Raw genomic sequence first — 14,252 nt, forward strand, 5'->3', positions numbered from 1 at the left:
TACAAATAGTTTATTGTCAAATTAGTTTCCACATAACACTCAGTGCTCATCCCCAAAGTGCCCTCCTCCATGCCCATCCCCCCCTCCCCCCCACATCCATCAGTCCTCAGTTTTTGTCAGCATTCAAGAGTCTCTCATGGTTTGCCTCTCTCCCTTTCCCCCACCATTTCCGCCCTTCTTCTCCCCCTTGTTCCTCCGTCAAGTTCCTCCTAATCCTCCTACACGTGCAATCATATGGTATTTGTCCTTCTCTGCCTGACTTATTTCGCTCAGCATAACACCCTCAAGGTCCATCCATGTTGCTACACATGGCCAGATTTCATTGTTTCTCATTGCCATGTAGTATTCCATGGTCTAGATAAACCACATCTTCTTGATCCATTCATCTGTTGATGGACACTTAGGCTCTTTCCATGTTTTAGCTATTGTGGAGAGTGCTGCTATGAACATTGGGGTACATGTGCTCCTATGCCTCAGCATTTCTGTATCCCTTGGGTAAATTCCTAGCAGTGCTATTGCTGGGTCATAAGGGAGTTCTATTGTTAGTTTCCTGAGGAACCTCCACACTGTTTTCCAGAGGGGCTGTACCAGTTTACATTCCCACCAACAGTGTAGGAGGGTGCCCGTTTCTCCACATCCTCGCCAGCATCTAGAGTTCTCTGATTTGCTCATTTTAGCCACTCTGACTGGCGTGAGGTGGTATCTCAGTGTGGTTTTGATTTGTATTTCCCTGATGAGGAGGGATGCTGAGCATCGTTTCATGTGTCTGTTGGCCATCTGGATGTCCTCTTTGGAGAAGTGTCTGTTCATGTCTTCTGCCCATTTCTTCACTGGGTTGTTTGTTTTTCGGGCGTGTAGTTTGGTGAGTTCCTTATAGATTCTGGATATTAACCCTTTATCTGATATGTCATTTGCAACTATCTTTTCCCATTCCGTTGGTTGCCTATTAATTTTCTGGGTTGTTTCCTTGGCTGTGCAGAAGCTTTTAATCTTGATGAGGTCCCAACAGTTTATTTTTGCTCTTGATTCCCTTGCTTTTGGGGATGTGTCAAGTAAGAAGTTGCTGCGGTGGAGGTCAAGGAGGTTGTTTCCTGCTTTCTCCTCTAGGGTGTTGATAGTTTCCTGTCTCACGTTCAGGTCCTTTATCCATTTTGAGTTGATTTTTGTGCATGGTGTGAGAAAATGATCTAGTTTCATTCTTCTGCATGTTGCTGTCCAGTTCTCCCAACACCATCTGTTAAAAAGGCTGTCTTTTTTCCATTGGATATTCTTTCCTGCTTTGTCAAAGATCAGTTGGCTGTATACTTTTGGGTCCACTTCTGAGTTCTCAATTCTGTTCCATTGGTCTATGTGTCTGTTTTTGTGCCAATACCATACTGTCTTGAGGATGACAGCTTTGTAGTAGAGGCTGAAGTCTGGGATGGTGATCCCTCCCGTTTTGGTTTTATTTTTCAGTATTACTTTGGCTATTCGGGGTCTTTTGTGGTTCCATACAAATTTTTGGATAGTTTGTTCTAGTTTTGAGAAGTATGCTGGTGCAATTTTGATTGGAATTGCATTGAATGTGTAGAGTGCTTTAGGTAGTAATGACATCTTAACTATATTTATTCTTCCTATTATTAGGTTTTTATTTTAAGTTTGAGAGTTAAAAAGTTTAATATTTTTATTTGAGGTTTCCACTGAGGACTTTGCCAGGTATCGGCCTGGCATAAATTTGAATGTAAATATTAAAGTTGATGTTTTATTTTAATAAGACTTTGTATTGCTATCAGTAATCATCATCAAGTGATAGGTCTTAATTTTTTATTGTTAATGGTTTTATTTATAGTTACTTTGGTAGAGGAACGAAAACACTAGGCCCTAGTGTGAGCCTAAAGTGTACATAGGTGGAAGATAAGTTTTCTAAATGGTATCAATTTATGTTGCCTTAAAATGTATATATTTATTCCTATAATATAAGCCAGTTAGTTGGAACAGGAAAATATACTGTTATTTATGTCTGTATTTATAAATAAATACAGTTTTGAAATATTCTTTTTTTGGGAATTTAATGATTTGGTTGTTCAAAATTGTATTTTTTATGGCGGTAGTGTAATTTTTAAAATATTAAATGGAATACTCCCATTTGCTAATAAATAAGTATGTGCCTTCTTCTCATGAAAAGAGTAAATAAGAATTGTAGTCTTGATGTCACTACTCTCACTTGAAACTATTTAAAGGTAGATAAGCTGTGGCTGTTCCCATAACTTAAATTTTGGTAACAGACTGAATTATAGTATTTACTAATTTGTACTACTTTAGTCTACTGATCCTAGGACCTTAAATTTTTCTCAGGCTTGTTTTAAACTTAATGCTTGTAGGTATGGAATTCTATTGGAATTATTCGCTGCTATAATGATGAACAAGACAATGCCATAGATGTGGAGTTCCATGATACCTCCATACACCATGCAACACATTTATCAAACACTTTGAATTACACAGTAGCAGATCTTTCCCATGAAGCTATTTTGTTGGCATGTGAAAGCACTGATGAACTAGCAAGGTAAATTCAAGATTATTAGGAAGAATTTTTCACTGCTGGATTGTTAGATTGAAGAGTTTCATACACCTCAGAACATGTCTGTTTTTGCCTAATTGTCCCCTCACTTACATTCTCTAACTACAAATGAATATGATATGACAGTTTGTAATTGCAAGAGAAATGGGACTGTTTTTTATATTGTTACTGTGTTTCACTAGTATTGTAAGAATAATATATATGAACTATAAACAAACTTAAGCAGTACAGAATTTTTAGGAAAAAAAGCCTCCCCGGAAATCTGTCAGACATAACCACTGTTAACAGTTTGATGTGTATCCTTCTAGATTTCTTTTTATATAAATCTCTGTCCCCTTTTTAAATTTGCTTTATTAGTATAATTTACAGTAAAATGCACCCAGTTTAGGTGTATAGTTTCATGAGTTTAACAAATATGTATATACTCAGATAACCACTGTCACAATCAAAAAAAGTTTTTTCTTTAAGATTTTATTTTTAAGAAATTCCCTATACCCAGTGTAGTGCTTGAACCCACAACTTCAAGACCAAGTATGATACGTTGTACCAACTAAGACAGCCAGGTGCCCCTCAGAATTATTTTTTATCACCCAAAATATTCTCATATCCCTTGACAGTCGATCCAGTACTAGCCTTGGACAGTTACCTGGGTGGGTTGGTTGGTTGGTTGGTTGGTTGTTTTTATCACTACAGATTAGATTTGAAACTTGAAAAAAAAGGGAGGGGAGAATGATATTTGGGAAAATAGACAAGAAAAAATTATGATGGAGAAGCAGTAGATGCTGAATCCGTGTTTTTTTAAAGAAGAAAAAATATTTTTACTTAACTTGCTGTTATTTCAGCCAGTTACCCTCTCCTGATCTCTTTTCTTCAGCTGATTGTAATGCTTATACACTTGATCATAGATTTTTACCAACTCTGAGGTGATTTGAAATGAAAATCGTTCTGATTGGATACATTAGCTTCGTGCTGCTCAAAGTGTGATTCACAATTTAGGGGCATGGGCTTCCTGGAAGCTTGTTGAAAACAGAATCTCAGACCCCACTCCAGACCTTCTAAATCAGAATCTGCATTTTAATGAGATCTGTGGGTGATTAAGTATGCATTAGAGTCTGAGAAACACATTTTAACATTTTAATTGGTTTCCTAATTTACACATTGTAAAATCCACTCTATACTTCATTATTGAATTAAATCAGTTTACTAATAGAAACCACTGTTGACTCCGTGTCTCTAACTCAGAATCTTAATAATTAGAACATTTATTTCCATGTGCAGTTTTTATTTCAGATATCTTTTGCTTTGTTTTCCTGGATATAATATTTCACAGCTAAATATAATATTTTTCATTTTAAAATTGAATTTAAAATTATTCTTCAGTAAATCAGTACTGCCTCTGGTTTCAAATACTGTGGTGTCTGCATTCCTGAGTTTAACCTTAATAACTGTCATGTATATGTATATAAATATAAGTATAAATATAAATATACATAAGAAGAAAACCTGGAAACATCAGATTGTTAGCAGTGGTTGGTGATCTATCTGGTGAGATTATATGTGATTGTTTTTCCTTTCTTCCTTTGTTTTCCTATACTAAATTTTTTTTTTGCAGTGGAAGAACTGTTGTCTAACATTTTGATGTATCTTCCCTTTTTAAAAATTTAGTTGTGATTTTTCTGTATATTTGCAACCTAGAATCATACTCTGCAGATTTTAATCTGCCTGTTTTCATTTAACATTATGTTATACACATTATCCTGTATTCTTAAATATTGTTCAGTAATTGACTGTTAATGGCTTTAATACAGTCCATTTTAAGGATATTTCATAAATATTTCAAAGCTATTTATATACCATTTGTGTTTAATAGAAAAATTAACCATTTGGTTTTGTCACTGGGTATCATGATTAGCCTTATATATATAAAACACCAAATGTGAAAGTTTGTTTCTCTCTTATTTTAATATATAGCAAGCTTCACTGCCTTCACTTTAGTTCTTGGGATTCAAGCAAAGAGTGGATAATAGACATGCCTCAGAATGAAGATATTGAAGCCATATGTCTTGGTCTGGGATGGGCAGCTGCTGCCACTAGTGCCTTGCTCCTTCGATTATTCACTGTTGGAGGTGTTCAGAAAGAGGTCTTCAGTCTTCCTGGGCCTGTAGTATCGATGGCAGGATATGGAGAACAGCTTTTCATTGTTTATCATAGAGGTAGATTTTTTTTTTCCTAGTCTTTTATGATCTTGCCATGACCTGAAGTAAAATGAAAACTACTTGAACTTTTTTTCTCTTTGTCTTACTTTGTTTTGGAGTCATCCTTTTGTATTCATTTTAGAATTTGAATCAGTGGAAACTTTGTACAGAATTTTGTTGTATTCACTAGTAGGAATGAAAATATTTTATTCATAGAAAAACTGTATTCTAGAAAGAATTCCAAGGTGAGCTTGGTTAGTTACTTCCATGTCTATATCTCATAAGAATTTTCAGTTTATTTTTTTATAAAAAATTTTTTTCAAATTTATTTCTGAGAGAGAGAGAGAGATAGCATGAGCAAGGGAGAGTCAGAGAGAGAGGAAGATACAGAATCAGAAGCAGGTTCCAGGCTCTGAGCTAGCTGTCAGCACAGAGCACAATGCGGGGCTCAAACCCAGCAACGGTGAGATCATGACCTGAGCTGAAGTCGGTTGCTTAACCAACTGAGCCACCCAGGCGCCCCTAGAATTTTCAGAGTTTAAATGCCTCAAAACAAAAAACTAACTTCCACTGTGCAAGACCATGACAGTTTGAATATGACTAAAAAGTTGCTGCTTTCTTTTCCTTACCTCATAATGTGTCTTTAGTCCACATACTGTATGAAGACTGATTTTATCAAGGTTGTTGATATGGGGCACCTGGCTGGTTCAGTAGGTAGATCGTGGGACTTTGATCTCAGGGCCATAATTTGAAGCCCCATGTTGGGTCCAGAACTTAGTTTAAAAACACCAAAGATTACTGGTAATCTTTTTATGCATTTTTTTTTGGTTATTCCATCAAAAACACTTTCTCTCTTTTTTTTTTTTTAAATATTTTTATTTATTTCTAAGAGAGAGAGAGAGAGACAGCGTGAGCAGGGGAGGGTCAGAGAGAGAGAGGGAGACACAGACTCTGAAATAGGCTCCAGGCTCTGAGCTGGCAGTCAGCACAGAGCCCGACGTGGGGCTCGAACCCACGAACCGCGAGATCATGACCTAAGCGAAAGTCGGACGCTCAACCGACTAAGCCACCCAGGCGCCCCTTAAAAAATTGTAATTCCAGTATAGTTACAATAGTGTCTTACTAGTTTTAGGTGTACAACATAATAATTTAGTAATTCCATATGTCACCCAGTGCTCATCATTACAAATGGACTTCTTAACCTTATCACCTATTTTACTCATTCTTCACCCAACACTTTTCTTTTCTTGGATTCTGTGACATCATTCCTGATACCTTTCTTATTGTTAACTCCTTCAGCTCTTCACTGGCTGCTCCTATGCCAGCCTCTTAGCTGGAGTGCTCTAAGACTCTGTCATAACCCCTCGTCTCTAGTACCCTCATTAGATGAGGAGCCTTCAGTCTTTTGACTGCTTAGCCCTAGTAAGAAATATGCACTATTTTGTTAATCTATACATATCTGTAAATGTAACTACGGAAGTCTCATGGACACTATTTACTCTTTGATTTCAGTTTTCTTTAAATGCTATTTGCAATAAATCGATTTCATGACTTGTGGCTTAAAAAGGCAGTTTGAGAAACTACCTTGGATTATGCCCTCAAGGCCTATGGCTTTAAATGCATCTGTATATCCATGACTTATAAATTAATATCACCAGCCCTACCCTCTTCTTATGTCTACAGACTTACATATCCAGTGGCCATTTGAAATCTCTTATAAAGAGTTTTGGTAGGCATTTCAAACTTGGTCACGATAAAACCTTTGGGGTTTTTATTTTTATTTTTTCCCTTCCACCTTTCCTACTCAGTTTTCCCCATCTGAGTAAATAGCATAGTATTAATCCAGCCACTCAATTCAGAAATATAAGAGTTATCAAGGATTTTTCTCTCCCTCACTCCCCCATATCAACCCCATCATGTCAGTTCTATGGAATAACACATTCCAAACCCTCTCTTTTCATCTCTTCCACTGAAACCCCAGTTCAACCTAGATGTCTTCTCTTGTACTATTGTAGTAGCCCTGTAACTATCTTGTCAGCTTCAATCCTTGCCTTCCACAATCCATTCTCCACATGGCAATCTAAGTGATCTCTTAAAAACATAAAATCAGAACACGTCCCTCTTCTCAAATTCCTCTGACATTCCATTGTTTTAGAATAAAAATCAAAGTTTGCATCACAACCAGCAGGGCATCTCTACATGATCTGACCTTTGCTTGCCTCTTCAGCCTCATCTCTTGCCACTTTTTCTTGTTACTTATTCTAGCCATACTAGTTTCTTAGTGTTCTTCAAATTTACCAAGCTTGTCCCTATCTTAGGACCTTTTCATTAGCTGTTCCTTCTGTTTACTATAGTGCTTCTCCTGACCTTTGGATGGCTGGCTCCAGCTTGCATTTTTAAAAAAATTTTTTTAATGTTTGTTTATTCTTGAGAGACAGACAGATCTGGAGCAGGGGAAGGGCAGAGACAGGGAGACACAGAATCTGAAGCAGGCTCCAGGCTCTGAGCTGTTGGCACAGAGCCCAATATAGGGCTCCAACTCAAAAACAGTGAGAATATGACCTACGCCGACGCTTAACTGACTGAGTCACCCAGGTGCCCCTCCAACTTAAAATTTGTATCTCAGCTAAATTTCACTTTCTCAGAGAGGCCACCTTTGACTGTCTAATCTAAAGTAACCATTCAGGGGTGCCTGGGTGACTCAGTCGGTTAAGTGTCTGGCTTCAGCTCAGGTCATGATCTCATGGTTCATGGGTTTGAGCCTCGCGTCGGGCCCTGTGCTGACAGGTAGCTCAAAGCCTGGAGCCTGCTTCAGATTCTGTGTCTCCCTCTCTCTCTCTGACCCTCCCCTGATCACACTGTCCCTCTCTATCTCTTTCTCTCAAAAATAAATGAAAGGGGTGCCTGGGTGGCTCAGTCGGTTAAGCGTCTGACTTTGGCTCAGGTCATGATCTCATGGTTCATGGGTTTGAGCCCTGCATTGGGCTCTGTGCTGACAGCTCAGAGCCTGGAGCCTGTTTCAGATTCTGTGTCTCTCTCCGCTCCTACCCCACTCATCTTCTGTCTCAAAAATAAACTATGAAAAAAAATAAATAAATGAAACAAAAAAAAATTTTAAGTAACCATTCAGTCTAATGCTCTGTGTCACATTACTGTTTTAACTCTTTGGAGACATTTAGCATTTTTTCTTTTTAAAAATTAGTCTTACCTGTGAATATGAATTTCATGAGAACAGTGTGACTTTGTCTTCTTTACCATTGTAGCCCCAATACCTGGCTATAAGCTCTTGTAAATATTTCTTGAGTGAATGAACTACCTCTTAATACCACTTTATATAAACAGTCCATGTAATATAATATTCTAATACTTGAACGGTATGTCAGGTTGGGTTATCCATAAAAAGTAGTGCTTGCTAGTTAATCTAAAAATTTATGACAGAATCAATTCAAGTCACAGAAAGTACTTTAGACTACATTGTAGCTAAATAACCTTTGATACCTGATTTATATTTACATTTTCTCACTAGGTACAGGATTTGATGGTGATCAGTGCCTTGGAGTCCAACTGCTAGAGCTGGGGAAAAAGAAAAAGCAAATTTTACATGGTGATCCTCTTCCTCTTACAAGGAAATCCTACCTAGTGTGGGTTGGATTTTCAGCTGAAGGCAAGATAAACTCATTTGTTTATATTAAAAATATTTTTCAAGTAGAAATTGTTCCATGCTTTTATTCCTAACTAATTTTTAAAGAGAAATGTCTATATTGTATGTTTAAATTTCTTAATTATGTTGGCAGTGGGAAACTGTAATTGTTAGTCAAGGTAGCCATTGTTTTATGTATAAGGTCTTTTCTTCATGTGAATTCTGGTTAGAAAACTTACAAAGAGAAAAATCTATTCCTCTAAAAATTTGTTATAGATACCAAGGAGGAGATACAAATCAGTGGTGAAGTTGTGGCTTTTCCAGAAGATTCTACACAGAAAATAGGAAATTTCTATAGCTGCACTATCCGCTACAGTATCCAAGTCACATGTGGCTACTGAGCGCTTGTGTATAATCTGAACTGAGATGTGCTATAAGTGTAAAATACTCTCTGAATTTTGAAGACTTAGTATAAAAAAAGAAAGTAAATTCTTTTATGTTGATTACATGTTAAAATGATAATATTTTGGATATATTGGATTTAATATGCTTTTAAAAGTCACTTTTTCCATTTCCTCATGTGGCACTAAAAAATTAAAAATTACATTTATAGATTCATTTATTAGTGGCTTATAACTGATGATGGTTTGAAATACCTTATTTTCAGGCACCTGACAGCCCTGTTTCTTAGATAAAATATTATTTCTGTTGGAGATTCATGCCCTTTACTTATATTATTGGAAACTCCAGTTTGTCTTTTACATTTCTGAACACAGAGGGAGGGAGGCAGACCATAAGAGAATTTTGGATACAGAGAACAAACTGAGGGTTGATGGAGGGGCATGGGAGAAGGGGAGATGGGTGATGGACATTGAGGAGGGCACTTGCTGGGATGAGCACTGGGTGTTGTATGTAAGCGATGAATCACAGGAATCTACCCCCAAAACCAAGAGCACACTATATACACTGTATGTTAGCCAATTTGACAATAGATTATATTAAAAATCAACCATTTCTGGAGGTGTTTTCTAGTGGGATATTATTGGTCATTCATGTTCTAATTATGTGACCATTAATAACTTCCATTCATATATCTTTATTTTTTCCCCAATTACTAATCAGCTTGCAGAATGAGAGGTGTGTGAAGTCACAGATGAGAAAATTAGGGAATATGCTGTGCACTTCCTGAGATGAGGCAGAGTAAGTGGGAAACAGAATTGCTTACTTAGGAGTTGGGGAGCACAATAATGACACCACCAAGAAAGAGCAAGAGGAAGAAGTGAAGTAAAGACAGATTTCTCTACATCATCATGGTCCATTAGGTTCTGGTTGTTTTTCCAAGTCTTTCATAACCAGCAAAACTTCAGATTCAGGTTTAACATTTTTACTGAAATTGGCATTTAAGAATACTGCTATATTCCAGCAGGTGGCATAGTTCTCACTGAAACTATCAGCTTTTTCTCTTGAGTAAATTTTAGTCCTATCACAGGCAGGTTTTTTCTTTCATTCAGTTAGATCTTATTTTCTGTGTGGTGCATGAAGTTCTGTGGGAAATAATCTTGAAAAATTTGCCTTGGTTTGTTTTTTAAACTGAAAGTTGAATCATTGGTATGCATTTTTGAAATAGGATTTATTTGACAAATATGTAGCTATGTCTCCAAGTGTTTTCCTTTTTCTTTTGGGGTATAGGTACCCCCTGTTATGTGGATTCAGAAGGCATTGTTCGAATGCTTAACAGAGAGCTTGGTAATACATGGACTCCTGTGTGTAACACAAGAGAACACTGCAAAGGAAAATCTGATCACTACTGGGTGGTTGGTATCCATGAAAATCCCCAGCAACTGAGGTGGGCTATTACAAAATGTTTAGTTGATTCTTTTTTACAAAGTAGTTTGAAATTTTTTGTTTTGTACTCTTTAAAGGTATTTATTTATTTATTTTGGTCTTTCACCTTAGTTTATTTCCTTTCCATAATTACTAAATTAGAAATTTGTTTATATTCATTTTGAAGTTTTCAACTGATTGCTTGACTTAAAACTTCTTAAACTGAATAGAAGTTAAGTTTATTAGTGTGACTATAGTATTATTTCAGCCAGATGGGGAAGAGAGTTCGGGTTAAACGTTATGGTGTTTCATCTTTTATTGTAGTCTTTTGTCTTTTATTTTTTATTAATGTTTATTTATTTGAGACAGCACACACAAGCAAGGGAGGGGCAAAGAAAGGGGTGACAGAGAATCAGAAGCAGGCTTTGTAGTAGCAGCACAAAGTCAGGCATGGAGCTGGAATTCATGGACTGTGAGAACATGATTGAGCCACCAAGGCACCCCTCTGCCTTTTACTTAAAACTCTGATTTAAAATTGAATAAGTTAGTGGCTTTTAGAGATTTTTATAAGGCTCAATTATTGTCACCAGGGAGAGGGCTAGTAGAAATGTAGTAGTTGACTCCTAGTATAAAACTCTCAGTCCGTATAGTCCCTATTCAGTATTGTTTTAGATATTTTTCTCTCTTTTGACACCTGATGTCTTTGTGGTCTAAACAATTGGCAGGGACATTGTGCAGGTACTTGGTGAACAAAGAGGTTACTGCTTTCATGGAGCTTATAGACTGATTGGGGAGACAGATAACAGAAACAAGTAAATGTTCATTAGTGCTTGAGATAAATACCGTAATTTAATCTGAGCAGACCCATGGTGGAGAATAATAGAAGGACACATTCTAGGTAGCATTGTCACATAAGACTCTTAATAGAGGTGGTATTTAAAATGAGACTTGAGGCCAGGAAGTCTGTTAGGAAAGAATGAAGTGGCAAATTATCATTGCAGAATAGACAGCATGTATAAAGGTCCTCAGAACAGGAAGAATTAGGTATGTCTAAAGAATTAAAGGATGTAAATGTGAATAGCATACAAGAAGCAAGGGTTGGTAGGAGGCATAATTTCATAAAGACAGAGGCTGCTTTATAGACCATGTAGAGAAGCTGATATTTTATTTGAAGTTGTGTCATGAAGCTGTTCAAGGGTTTTGTCTGGGGAATGATATAATCTGATTTCTACTATAAAAAGAAAAATATATGTGGCAAATGGATTGGCAGAGGTAAGATTGAAAATAGGGAAACCAGTTTTCACCCAGGCAATTTATCCTGCTTTCTGGGGATGTTTGGAGATGTGAGAGATGTGGGGTATTATTTTTCACCATCACAGCAATTATGGGTTAACCCTGGCATTTAGAGCATGGGGCTGGAGCTGTTGAATGTCCTGCAGTGTGCAGAGTGGTCCTGCTCAACTACAGATTGTCCTTCCCAAATGCTATCAGTGCCTTCACTGAGAAGCACTGAGGAGGATTTTGCAGTCATCTAACTGAGCTATAAGTATGGCTGGAACTAGTGTGGGGGGGAAGCATAAACTATGGGAACCAGGTCTGAGATAGAAACTGTAGGATTGGGCACCTACATGGCTCAGTCAGTTTAGTGTCTGACTCTTGATTTTGGCTCAGGTCATGATCTTAGGGTTCATGAGTTCAGGCCCCATATCGGATTCCATGCTGACAGTATGGAGCCCACTTGGGATTCTCTCTCTCTCCCTCTCTCTCTGCTGCTCCCCTGCTTGCATTCTCTCTGAAAATAAATAAATAGACTTAAGAAAAAAAAGAAACAGGATTTTCTGGTAGATTGGGGGTTTGTAGTGATGGAGGAGACTCAGTAATGACACCCATATTTCCAATTAAAGCAACTAGATGGATAGTCATACCATTTATAGAAATAAGAGAGAGAAAAACAATTTCTTTTTTGGCTGTGTTAAGTTTGAAATGCTTGCAAAATGTCCAAATGGAGATATCAAGAAAACCTTAGAATAGATGATTTTAATATAAAAATTTGGGAATCACCAGAATATAGAAAGTATTTAAAGTCAGAGTAATAAACGAGATCGTATAGAAGAAAGAGTAACAAAAAAAGGTTGCAGAATCCAACACTTAGAAATTTCAACATTTACAGAGGCACCTGGGTGGCTCAGCTGGTTAAGCATCTGACTCTTGATTTCGGCTCTGTTCATGATCTCATGGTTGTGAGAGCGTGGAGCCTGCATGGGATTCTCTCTCTCCCTCTCTCTCTCTACCCCTTCCTTGCTTATACATGTGTGTTCTCTCTATCAAAGTAAGTAAATAAACATTAAAAAAAGAAAAGAAAGAAATCCAACATGTAGAGGTTAGATATTGGAAGATGTAGCTTTTGAATAAGGAAAAGGACTGTTAGCTAAGCAAGTAAGAGAAAAGTCACTTGAGGAGGGTTATAGCACAGAAGCTGTAAGTGGAGACTGTTTCAAGAAAGGCAGTAATCAGATAGGGAAATAATGGCTCTTGAATATATAAAAATATGATTATCAAAATAAGATAAATACAAATCAGAACTAAAATTCTCTTTTTACTTATCAAATGAGGGAAATCTGAAAATTTGATAACACTCTTGGTGAGGCTGTGGGGAAATAATTCACGTTTGTAATGGCTGATGGGGGTATAAATTGGTTACAATCCCTATGGAAGGCAGTTTGTTAAGAACTACCAGAATTAGAAATGCATGTGCTCTTTGATCCAATCATTCTGTCTTAGGATTCTGTCCTGCAGACGTTCTGGCACTTGTTATTTAAAGTGTGATCCAGGAGCGCCTGGGTGGCTTAGTCAGTTAAGCTCCTGACTTTCACTTAGGTCATGATCTCGCAGTTTGTGGGTTCGAGCCCCGCATCGGGCTCTGTGCTGACTGCCAGCTCAGAGCCTGGAGCCTGTTTCAGTCTGTGACTCTCTCTCTCTCTGACCCTCCCCTGCTCACACTGTCTCTCTCTCTCTCTCCTAGTAATAAATAAAACATTAAAAAATAATAATAAATAAAGTGTGATCCATAGAGCATCAGTATCACCAGAGAGCGTAGTTATTAGAAATGCCGGATCTCAGGCTTCACTTCAGACCTACTGAATCAGAACCTGAATTTTAACAAGATCTTTAGGTGATTCGTGTGTACATTAAGGTTTAGGAAGTACTGCTGCTAGCACATGTAGGAATGATACATGTGAAAGATTTTCTACATTGTAAACTTGTTGATATTGACAAAAGATTTGGAAGCCTAAATTTCCTTTAGTAGAAGAATAAGGAAATAATGTACAGTTATACTTTAGAGTACTATGTAGGGACACCTGGGTGGCTCAGTTGGTTAAGTGTCCAACTTTGGCTCAGGTCATGATCTCACGGTTCTTGAGTTCAAGCCCTGCATTGGGCTTTGTGCTGACAGTTCAGACCCTGGAGCCTGCTCTGGATTCTGTGTTTCCCTGTCTTTCTGTCCCTCCCCTGCTCACACTTTGTCTCTTTCTCTCCTTCTCAAAAATAAACATTAAAAAAAATTAAAAGAATACTATATAGATTTTTTTTAATGGTGAAGCAAATCATTTATGTGATAAAGGATGTGTATCAGAGTATATAAAGAACTCTTTTAACTCAAAAAAAGCCAACTCAATTAAAAAATAGGCAGTGTGGAGCGCTTGGATGGCTCAGTTGGTTAAGCGATCAACTTTGGCTCAGGTCATGATCTCACGGTTTGTGCGTTCAAGCCTTGCGTCGGGCTCTGTGCTGACAGCTTAGAGCCTGGAGCCTGCTTCAGATTCTGTCTCTCCCTCTCTCTCTGACCCTCCCCTGCTCACGCTGTCTCTCTCTCTCTCTCTCTCTCTCTCTCTCTCTCTCTCTCACAGAAATAAAACATTAAAAAAATTTTAAAAAGAATAGGCAGTGTTTGAATAGACACTTCTCAAAAGAAAATACACACATGGCCAGTAAGCACATAAAAATGTATTTAGCATCATAAGTTATTGTGGAA

The 14,252-nt window shown here is 37.4% G+C and overlaps 1 protein-coding gene across 1 annotated transcript in view; it reads left to right on the forward strand.

The window, feature by feature from the left end:
* Positions 1 to 14,252, forward strand: part of WDHD1 (WD repeat and HMG-box DNA binding protein 1) — a 68,105-nt gene that overhangs the window by 33,323 nt on the left and 20,530 nt on the right. The window contains exons 13-16 of the mRNA XM_039240459.1: positions 2,361 to 2,545; positions 4,532 to 4,773; positions 8,282 to 8,419; positions 10,085 to 10,241. Of these exons, the coding sequence (XP_039096390.1) occupies positions 2,361 to 2,545; positions 4,532 to 4,773; positions 8,282 to 8,419; positions 10,085 to 10,241 (722 nt within the window). The remainder of the gene's footprint in view (positions 1 to 2,360; positions 2,546 to 4,531; positions 4,774 to 8,281; positions 8,420 to 10,084; positions 10,242 to 14,252) is intronic.

Source organism: Hyaena hyaena, unplaced genomic scaffold (assembly GCF_003009895.1).
Source record: "Hyaena hyaena isolate Hyena2069 unplaced genomic scaffold, ASM300989v1 scaffold_175, whole genome shotgun sequence".
NCBI lineage: Eukaryota > Metazoa > Chordata > Mammalia > Carnivora > Hyaenidae > Hyaena > Hyaena hyaena.